This window comes from Ceratina calcarata, unplaced genomic scaffold (assembly GCF_001652005.2).
Source record: "Ceratina calcarata isolate Rehan_Ccalc_2016 unplaced genomic scaffold, ASM165200v1 scaffold272.2, whole genome shotgun sequence".
Classification (NCBI taxonomy): domain Eukaryota; kingdom Metazoa; phylum Arthropoda; class Insecta; order Hymenoptera; family Apidae; genus Ceratina; species Ceratina calcarata.
The window spans coordinates 151,603-162,701 of record NW_017149416.1 but is presented as its reverse complement, the minus strand read 5'-3'; the positions used below and the strand labels follow the sequence as shown (position 1 = coordinate 162,701).

At 38.5% G+C, this 11,099-nt stretch overlaps 2 protein-coding genes across 2 annotated transcripts; one reads left to right on the top strand and one right to left on the bottom strand.

Annotated features, from left to right (window-relative positions):
• Window positions 1-90: 90 nt before the first annotated feature.
• Window positions 91-1,413, top strand: schlank (ceramide synthase schlank; the record flags this gene model as incomplete). The annotated part of the gene is made up of 5 exons (XM_026812372.1): window positions 91-264; window positions 346-676; window positions 756-874; window positions 964-1,108; window positions 1,189-1,413. Coding segments are annotated over 5 exons (886 nt in total), but the record flags the coding sequence as incomplete, so codon positions are not given.
• Window positions 1,414-2,652: 1,239 nt separating this feature from the next.
• Window positions 2,653-9,661, bottom strand: LOC108623546 (uncharacterized). Its single transcript, XM_018022117.2, has 3 exons — window positions 9,241-9,661; window positions 8,766-8,827; window positions 2,653-8,653 (listed from the first exon to the last, which is right to left on the bottom strand). The coding sequence occupies exons 1-3, from the start codon at window positions 9,635-9,637 to the stop codon at window positions 4,934-4,936; spliced, it is 4,179 nt and encodes a 1,392-aa protein (XP_017877606.1). The 5' UTR covers window positions 9,638-9,661; the 3' UTR covers window positions 2,653-4,933.
• Between the last annotated feature and the right edge of the window lie 1,438 nt (window positions 9,662-11,099).

Below are 11,099 nucleotides of genomic sequence, written 5' to 3'. Positions count from 1 at the left end.
CATTGTAACACCTCGCTTAAGGAGTCCATAAAAGATCTAAATCGATCTTTTTAATATTAGGTTCTCAGAACACAGATTTTAAGATTAAAGTAAACTGAGAAATGATAGAAAGTTTAATGAATATTTTATAATATGTGGAATATATTTTAAGATTCTGGCGCTGGCTAAGCAATTAGATTGGTCCGAACGTCAAGTTGAAAGGTGGTTGCGATTGAGAAGAGCTCAGGACAAGCCGTCGACGCTCACTAAGTTCTGCGAGAACAGGTATGATCCCTTTATAACTTGTCCATTTAATCGGACTTCATTGAATAAGAATAAAAATGGAAATCTGGGAATCTGTTTCAGCTGGAGATGTTTGTACTACACCTATTCCTTCATCTATGGGTTGATCATCTTGTGGAACAAGCCCTGGTTGTGGGACATCAAACATTGTTACTATAACTATCCTTATCACCCTGTATCGAACGATGTTTGGTGGTATTATATGATATCCATGGCGTTCTACTGGTCGCTTAGTTTCTCACAGTTCTTTGACGTTAAGAGAAAGGATTTCTGGCAGATGTTCATTCATCACATAGCCACGATAGTATTAATGTGCTTCTCTTGGGTGGGCAATCTTACCAGAATCGGTACTTTGGTGTTGTTAGTGCACGATTGTGCTGATATTTTTCTAGAAGTAAGTACATACGACCACCAGATGTATAAGTTTCCGTGTATAATATTCATTCGTTCGTACTTATTAATTCTTCTTGCAGGCTGCCAAAATGGCTAAATACGCTAATTACCAGAAAGTATGTGATTGTATATTCGTTATTTTTACTGTACTGTGGATTATTACTCGCATCGGTGTCTATCCATTCTGGATAATTCACAGGTACTTATTAAATGAAAAACTAAATTATATGAATTAAAACAGTTTTAAAGTAGAAGAAGTTATATGAATCATAATCTTAATTATTGCAGCACGTCGATAGAGGCACCTAAAATAGTACCGATGTTCCCAGCTTACTATATTTTCAATTTCTTATTAATTTTACTATTAATACTTCACATGATCTGGACCTACTTAATCTTAAAAATCGCGTACAACGCTTTTTACGCTGGTCAAGTAAGTATACATCTTTATAAAAGTGGTCATCTCGAGATTACGTGGCTGTAAGATTCATACATGTCTAATTTGAATTTCAGATGGAAGGTGATATTCGTAGCAGCAGCAGCGAGGACATCTCTGACAATTCTTTAGATTATGCGCCGTTACATAATTCCGTGAACTCTACGCAAAATTCTAGACAAAGGATTCACTAACGTTTAAACGTACTCCTTAAGTCGATAAGGATTGAAATAGCCAGGCGCTAATTTATTTCAGTGAATTTTAATATATCTCCTTGCATTTATTGTAGTACGATAATTAATTAAATCNGATGGACCAAAGTTTGTAAAACGAGCAATTTAATAATTGTATGTATTTTTCGCTTTCAATCTTTTTCCAAAGTCTAGTATAATATTTTTCCATTATGTTTAAACATACACTAATGTTTATTTATTTTTTGCGTACTTTACAATAAACGTCTGACGATGTTTTAAACAATCTTTTTTTCCGTTTAGCAAATAATAATTATGTTTCTGAAGTGAAAAATTCAAGATTTCAATTCCTTCCTCCTATTCACATTCTTCCTGTCCTTTAGTTAATATGAATTCAGGCATCCTACACAAATTTAAAATAAGTAAAATAGTTTTCAGTTTCTTGATGTTTTTTCGGAACAGTTTTCGTTCCCTGGTTCAAAAAAATTGGGAAAGTGAGTCAGTAAAACATACTACTATCTTTTTGAAATATGGTCCGTTAGTTGATCTAATATCTATAATCACTATTCAAAATGCATAAAAAATGTCTTAAATCGTACTCTACTAACCTCTAATCTGTGATTCGAGACACTGACGATTAATTTTCCTTTTTTATGATCATTTAAGAAAACTAGTGTTCGTCTAAATAAAAGACGATCGTGCTATTTCTGTAAACAGATACTTGTTATAATTATCATAATTTACGTCATTATAATCCGAAGTGTTTTTTTTATTTTTGTCAATAAACGATTACAAAACAATATTTTTGTAGCATCTTTTCAAATTCAGTTGTTTGTTCACAATTCTTACCACAATAAATAAATGAATATCCGCGATTTATTTAAAATGAAGAAATGTGAAAACGAAGGAAATGAGAAAGTACCCAATTATTTTATAATTTAAATAATAGTTGCCTCAGGAAGAAGTTTAGAATTTCAATAAATAGATTTCGTTTAGAAACCTGATATGTATTGTTTGATTGAAAAAGGAATCGCTTGAGAATCTTTGATGAAGATTTTATTATATTTTTATATAAACCACGTTTTATAAAATATATCGTATAATATTGTGTGTGTATGTGTGTTTTATTTTTCTATTTTTATTAAAAGACTTAAAGCTTGCGGGTGAAAGCAGAGGTCAAAATACTTATGATATACTTAACAATTATTTAAGTGAAACCTTTTGAAAATCAATGCCGGGGTGTTATGAGAATTATAAGTAAAACGGTCAAGAGTTAGAAGTAAAACAAACCGAATCTTCAGTAAACGTAGAAAATAAAAGAAAATACTATTCTACATATCGTACTCAGACTTGAAAATAACCTTTTCTTTATCCTACAACTTCAAACTTTCATTACAATTAAAAATGATTCCGATTACCAGCAAATAAATACATACGGCTTGTAATAAGTGCAGATAAATTAAGATACCTAATACAATTCTGGACTTATTTAAATAAAAATATCATATATTGAATAAGTCGATTACGATTATCTCTTTTTTTTTTATAGAACAGAATATATTAACTTATATGCGAATATTGTTAACTTACAACAGTTTCTACCTTTTTTTTTTAAATACGTACTTTAGCGGTTCTGTATGCACAAATCTACACTTCTTCCTTTTTTATGTAGGTACTTATATCCATAAATCTAACCGAGCGCATTCGCTGTATTCGTGTAATCGCTAATTAAACTAATTAATTATTAATTAATCACTATTCGTACGCGACACAACGATTAAGTGTACGTATATACATCCGTCAGCATCGTTATCGAAAACTTTTTCTCTTGCCCTTTTTGTATCCTCGTCATTTGTAATATAAATAAAATTTGTTTAAATATATAAAATACTAGTACATATACATAATAGCTTCATCTAACAATCGATGTCGATTTAGACTTGAATTAAACTTTTCTGTCATCGTAGTCGCGTTACTTTATTTCTTTAATGTACACAACATTTCTTTATCTCTTCTATATATGCTGTAATCAGTACATTATATATATATAGCATTTCTCTGTTCTTTATTGTTTTAAATTAAGTTGAAAATATGATAATTTCCATGTAGAGAAGATTTTCTTTTGAACAAATGCAGAAACAAAAATAGGGGATTTTGCAAAATAAAAATCTTCGAGTCACATGGAGAATCGTTTTCAAATAAAACAGTGATAAATAATTTACATTTATCATATATACTTTTCTCTTTCAAATTGTTTGTATGTACATTACATTATACAGATTCATATACATTCACACGTGTATGTTTCTTCTTGTATACACACAAGTGGAGTGTGTGTTATACAAAATTTTACAAATGCATCTAGTCATACCACTTAATCCCAGATACGCACAATAACGAACAAAAGTATTGGTAATAGTTATATCGTATAAAATCTATGTTCACTTGAACAGATGCAATTTATTATTTACAATCCTTCTCTCTTCTCGTACGTCTTATTCTCACGTTAGCACTTTTCTTTCATTAAAAGCCAACTAAATTATGTTTTATCGTTTCCTTTTATGATCGTCGATATAAAAGTTAATCCTTGACACGTTTCAGTTTGTAACAAAATTATACGCGTCCTCGGGATCTACATAAATTCTCATATGATTGATCCGTACCAATACTTCCAACCGTCAATGTCCGTACATACATAATTTCTATATGTACATATGTATACTCGTTTATACAAGACCCCCCTGCGACGATTGCGTATTCGTTTGTTAATCTATTTACAAGCGTTAGAGCACCTCTAACTCGCGCGATTATCTAAACACGAATTTTGTACAAACCTCGTTTTTTTTGTACACCATGTCTTATTCGTACAGTCTCTACAAACTTTTTCTTAATTCCTTCCTTCTGTTTATGTTTCTGCATCTTATAGCAAAATAATCTTATACATGATTTTTAGAATAACATTCAAATTCCATATTGTAGATCTAAACTTAATCGTGATTTGCTTTCAGTCGGAATTCTTTACTTCGTTCAATTGAAATCATAACTTGATTTGGATGTATGATTTATGAGTGATTTTGAATGTCGCGAGAACGATCTTATTCGAATCCTTTTGTAGAGATCCATTTAAAGAATTTTAGAAGTTTAGAAAAATACCTGATCTTTTAAAAGACGTATCGCGAGTACATTTAGAAAAGATTTTTATCGAACTAAAAGTAAAATGTTATTCTATATATGTATACAGTCGGTCCCACAAAATTTTGATCGTAAAATATCAAGCGGGATATAAGTAAAATTATAAATAAGTAATAGATTTGTAATTTCATATTAATATTGTACGATTTAAAAGAATCTAATTAAAATTTTTACGCCTACTGAAACTCTAATTTCACGTTTGTTTATAACTCTGTGCCTAAACTGATACCAGATACTTTTGTGGCCAACTGCACGATTTTCATCGCAAGTGACTATTAAAAAAATTCCTCTGTTCAATAGGAAGAGCTTAAGCCTGAATCAGGATATACTGTACATAATTGTGAATTTCCTAAACCAAAATCAGTTAGAGTCCCCGCAATAGAATTGCGTAGGACTTCGTCTAATCGAGATTGTACTACGATCTAAAACTTTCACCTTTTCACGTTGTGACGATCGTGCTCGTCGTTGTAGTTGTTGTCGTTGACTGTGCCACCGTCGTCGTCACCGTTAACAAAGTAGTTAACGAGGTATCTAGAGTCTTATCCTGTTCCATCGTGGCAACGAGATCTCTCCTTTCGACGCACGGTTTCTTTGCATCCTTGCGTTCCTCCGAAGAGCTCGACTTTCTCTTGTGATTAGCGCTGGACGAGTGAGACCGGCTCGACGCGGTTTCCTCCTTCGAGGAACGACTTCCACTGGAAGAACTCGATTTTTTCTGATCCCTCGCATGACTGTGATGGCTGTCTCTTCTTTTTTCCGATTTCCTCTCAACATCCTTGCTGTCTGTACTACTATGTTTCTGGGAATCCTCTTTCGTACTAGATCCTCTGGTTTTCTCAGATTTGTTACTCTGAGGACTCCGATGATGATGTCTCTTGTGATCTCTATCGCTCCTATCTCGATCTCTTCTGCTATCTTTATGCCGGTCGCTCCTGGAACTCTTCTCTTCCCTATTTTTAGTCTCCCTTCTCTTTGAGTCTGTTGAACGCGATTCAGATTCCGACGATTTCGAGACGTTCTCATCGCTGCTACCGCTATTCCTGTTGCTATGATTATGCCCTTCCGTTTCTATCAAAGGAGACGTGGACATTATCGAGGAACAGGAGGAAGAATTGGCGATCTTAGTCGGTTCTACAGTCTCCTCGCAGCTGCCACTAGTTACAACATCTTCCTTTTTGGATCTTTCCTTAGCTTCGTCCTCGGCCATCTCGATCAACGCCTTCACCGCATTCTCCGTGGCGCACTCCATTTTCGACGTGAACGCCAACGTGGTCTCCGTCTCCAACAACTGGCGATATCTATCCACTTTTGCCGTGTCCTCTTTGTATTTTTGCTTCGCGATTTCAAAACTTTCTTTATGAATCCTCTCCAACATTTCTTTGGACGCTTCCGAGACACCGGTTCGCAATGACTGACAGACCTCTTCCACATCCGTTTTAGATTTGTATATCGCGATCTCTAGAGCTTTGTCGACGACCTCCGTCGCGTACGTTTTCGCGACGAATTGTCGCTGCGTTAACACCTCCTGGTCCAGAACTATGTTATCGCAATCGTCGTTTTCGTTCACCGACAATCGTCGTTTACTCTCCTTAGACAAAGGCGTACTAGTCTTCGATTCACTCGAAACGTTTTCTTTACTGCCAGAGGATCTATGGTGGCTACGATGATGATCTAGCTTGTGGCCAGAGCAATCGTACTTCTTTTTCTCTGTGCGGTGACTGTTACTGCTGCTGCTGGTGCTGCTATTACTGCTGTGAGAATGATGGCTAGATTTCTCGTTGGACCTCCGACGATCGTGTCTCCTCTCCTGCGACCTCTCCTGTTCTCTCTTATCGCTGCCCTGTTTTTGTTCGGTTGTTTTAGTTTCCATAGATTTGCTAAAGTGATCGCGGTTATCTTTTTTCTCGGAAGATTTTTTCCTCTTACCAGAGATGGAAGTATGCCTCGAGTGATTTCTCTTACGGTCTTCTTTTCTTTTACCATGGTGATCGGACTTCTTCAGATTTCCCTGATACTCAGCAGCTCGTTCCTTCGCTTTCTTCTCTTCCAACGAGTCTATCGAATGTTTCTGGTCCACCCGCTGCCTATTCGTGTTCTCCTTCTGTTCTTCGCCGCTGGTCACTGCTCCCAAAGATTTCTTCTCCTTGATGCGATGATCGCCGCCGACCCTAGAATGTCTCACGCTCGAATTGTGCTGCGATTCCTGGTAATACTGTCTCAACCTGACGTGCCAGGCTATGCTGGCCACCGCAGACACCGTTCGAAATTGATGGATTATATTTCGGGGCAAAAAGTATATGTCGTTGTCGTAAAGATTGATCCTGGCGTAACGTATACCCTGTCTACGCAGCTGGTTCAACTTCGCGTCCTCGACCCACTGTACGCACTGCGAGATAGGCGGCTCGTGCAGGTCCAACTGCAACTTCTCGACCAGCTCCGGGAAGTCGCCCGCGTAAAACGCGACTACGTCCTTCGTAATCCTGTTGAATTCAGATCGTTGACCACCGTGCACGGCCTTCAATATACCTACAGCGGCCGTGGTCATCCGATCCAAACCGTGACCCACGTGGTCCGCGTGGGCCTTCGTCCGATCCTCGAACATGTACTCCCTGGCCTCGCTCAGTCGAGGCAAATACTGAAGATTGCGAAGCTCATTAATACCTGTCCTGCGTCTTTTATAAGGGCTTTTATTTATATCCGCTGTGGGAACTAATTGTTCTCCTGGTCTGATCCACAAGATAGGACCGTCGTTGGATTCTTGAGGCGTGTCCATCTTCACGACGGACAACGGACCCCAAGGCATGGTCAGTTTTAAAAACGGGTTCTCCTCTAGTTTCTGTAAGAGGTCGGGGAAGTATCCACCTACTTCTTCGTGAACGGTGCCCACCAGACTTATCTGATGAAGAGGGCCGTATCTGACGGTGCCGTTGCTATATGCCTTGCACACTTGCTCCTTGTATTGAACCATAGTCGTCGTTTCTATATCGCTGTTACGTCCTAAGACTCCGTTCTTAACGGTCAACGTTGGATAACTGTCGGCCATGTAATCCAGAAGATCCGGCAGGTACGCCGCGGCATTGTGAACTATTCCCATAACGTGGTGAGCGTTACCATTCTCGTCCTCGCCGAAAACTACTTTAAAGTATTCCTGGGCCAGTTCCTCGACTTGCTCACGCGACAACGCGTCGATCTCGTCTTGGTACATGTGGACCACGGTGGCACCACCGTTGGGGTAAGTCTCTATGTGAATGAATTTTTTATATTTTAGGCCGTCCAGAAGATCGCTCTTCACCGGCGCGCTCTGCAGCATTTTGTAATTCTTCATCTGTAGATTTAGCCTGAGATTCTCATTGGTCGACTTCGAGAACGGGATTGGTTTCGTGTTGAGAGGAAGTATACTCGTACTACTGGTACGATCCCGTTTGCATTGAACACCGATGTTGGCGCGTTTTATCTTGCTGCGTTTATAGCAGCGGGAACAGTAGCGTCGCTCGCTGTGCTCCTTGTTCCGTTTCTCTCTCGCAGCGGTGGAAGAGGAGGAGCACGATTTCGATTGAGAAGTCGACGACGCAGGGCAATTTGTTGTTTGAGACAAAATTTCTGTACTGTCCATAGTTTGCTTGACTATCGTAGATTTGTCGTTATCAAATTCAGATTTGGTTACGTCCATTTGCTCTTGGCAATCTGGCAATTCTGCTTTTATTTCAACGGGTTCGGGTTTCACGTTAATCACGTCGATTTTCGTCTCTATCTTAGTATCATTGTCATTCGTGTTCATTCGTATGGGGACATGAATTTGCTCTTTCGGCTGCTCCAACTGCCCGCAAAATGCATACGACAAGTTCTTCTTCACTTTAGCCACTGCTATATTGTTTGAATCCTCTGTTTCGTATTTCGCCGTGTCCATAGCTATAGTCGAGGACGACGTCATGCCACTGGCTAGAGTCGTGCTGGGACTATTCGGACCGTCGGAGACTCTCGGTGGATAGTCCGGACTTCTGGGACTGCTGATCACCTCGCCGCTGCTCTGAGGGCTCTCGCCCAGCTGCGGCGTGTTTCCATGCTCGAAACTCACGCATCCCTCAAGTTTCGTCGGCAATCCATTCGCGTGAAGCCCTCCAGATACGATCGCTGCATCCTTGTTGTATCCTGGCTCGGCCTAATAGCAAAGGAATAAATAGATAGACTCGGAAAGAGTAAGAAATGAAATCGTTAGTTAATGCTTTGATGCAACTAGAAATGGCTAACCTTAACCTTTTTCATATACGTACATGAATGACATGCTGTTCTATCGGAGGTTTCGCTACTTCATTGTTGCATTTATCTGGATTTCCTATAATATAAAATGTGAAGAATATAAATGTAATTTTTGTTCAATGAATTTTTGCCCATGCAAAAATCTTACGACGTATCTTATTCCATCTAACGTTGAACATATACTTTGTTAAATTCTTGAAATATTTAGTATACAATTAAAGTGTCCCTTTCAATGGCACATATAATTGTTAAAACACGTTCTTCTAGTCGTACGTAAGTTTAATATCAAACGTTCTCCAATGTAAATTATTCATTTTTATCTATAATTGTTACCATATACAATATTGCTGTATAATATAAACAATGCCCGATGGGTATCAACATAGAAATAGTATGTAATCACGAGCTTCTGTCTTTCGATCAGACTGATGAAACAAATGACGGATCTCGTATAACTAAAAAGTTGAAATATGTAGAATGAATAATTACCATCGGATTGTTCTGCGAAATGGTCAACACCATCCAGATCGTTCCTTTGATCGGACATGGTTCGTGATTGATCCGAGGACTTCGCGGTGACAGGAATCCCGTGGCGAACATCACCGGCGGGCTTCACGAAATCCGCCACCACGTTGCCCCGCGACTCCTTGTTCCCCTCAGAATTCGCATCGAACGTTGACGACGCTGTCGGAACTATCGTAGGCGTCCTGACCGAATCCTCCGCGAATTCGTTTCCTCGTTTGACGACACCGTTCCACGACGTCGTCCTCGTTACCGGCACGACGCTCGCGACTGTCTCTGTATCGTCGTGCACGCGCTCGATCGTATTATTTACATCACAACACCGTTCGTTTGACACGATACTTTTACCAGCCTCGGATGCCATCTTGATTTCTCTGCCAGCGACATCCCCGTAGTTATACGTCGACGATGCTCTTACGAAACATTTGATTGGACATTTCTTTAGCCGCCTTTCGCACGAGCTCTGTCCCATTCGCTTGGAATTCTGTTCAGAGTAGGGGATACGCCAGTAGTTTCCGCTGTACCATAAACATTTTTCTTTACCGAATTGTACGATTCTCTTCCTCTCTTTTCTTCGTTGCTCACAATCTTCTAATCGCGGTCAGGTGCAATATTCACGTACGTATTTATTTTCTGTTTCTTTAATATATAACTGTTTCATGAAACCTTCAAGTTCTGATCTCTCATCTTGCCCTCTACAAAAATCTTCGTTAATAAGCTGACTGAGCAGAGATTTATCATATGTGTATAGGTGTTCATCTAGAATTCATATTTTTGTTCATTTGATTTACGATTAAGCTTTTATATTTATTCGATAGTCTATTTTCTTTAGATAATCGAAAATTGCGAAAAATGCATCGAATAATAGTTGTTTTCCTTCTAACTTCGATATTTAACGAGTAACGTATGATTATTTGGCATTTTATTGATGTTGACAAAATCCAACCATCCCAGCGTCGAAACAGCGAACTTTTGGCAAAAAATTTCGTTTTTCTTCAATAACTCCTAGACCGTTGGACCTACGGAAAAATTGCATGAAACCTTTCTTGTAGAGGACGACGAGATCTACAGATTCTGTATAAAAGGTTGTCGCGAGCATTAATATTTAAAGAGATATGGACGAAAAACGAAAAAACAATTTTTTGCAAATTACTCGTTAATTATTAACGCTAGCAAGAAACTTTTATACAGAAATTGTAGATCTCGTCGTCCTCTACAAGAAAAGTCGTATACAATTTTCCCATATATCCAACGGTTTGGAAGTTATTGGCAAAAAACGAAAATTTGGAAGAAATTGAAGGGATACCCCTTGGAAAAATCTCGGAAAAATCGAAAATTTGTTGTTGTTGTTTATTATTAGCAATGGTCTTCCGACGTCTGATTTTATTTTAAAAAATGCGTTTGTAAAGTGCATAAACTTTTGGGATTGACTGTATAGCCAATACATCCTTAATTAATACTTGCTGAATGTCTAGACCGTCGATGTTCAAGCAGGCATCGAGCATCTACGATTAACTTTAGCTTTATTATATCAGTCGCTAAATTGAGTAACCTTCGGTCATTCCGTTTTATCGTCGAAACGGCGATTGATAATTGCAGACACGTGCCGCGATTAATCGATTTAACAGGATAGAGGAAACTGTTGGGAAACGTTGTCCTAAGTATGCACGTATATCATTGTGTACGCAGGGTAGACAGATTTACTACGCGCGTATAGGTGCACACTTAGTTAAGTTATGAGCGCGTGGCTGATACATCTATACGCGTGCATAATGCTCTCGGGTCGTGAGCAGAACGAACGGCAACCTTGGGTAACCGAGTAATAT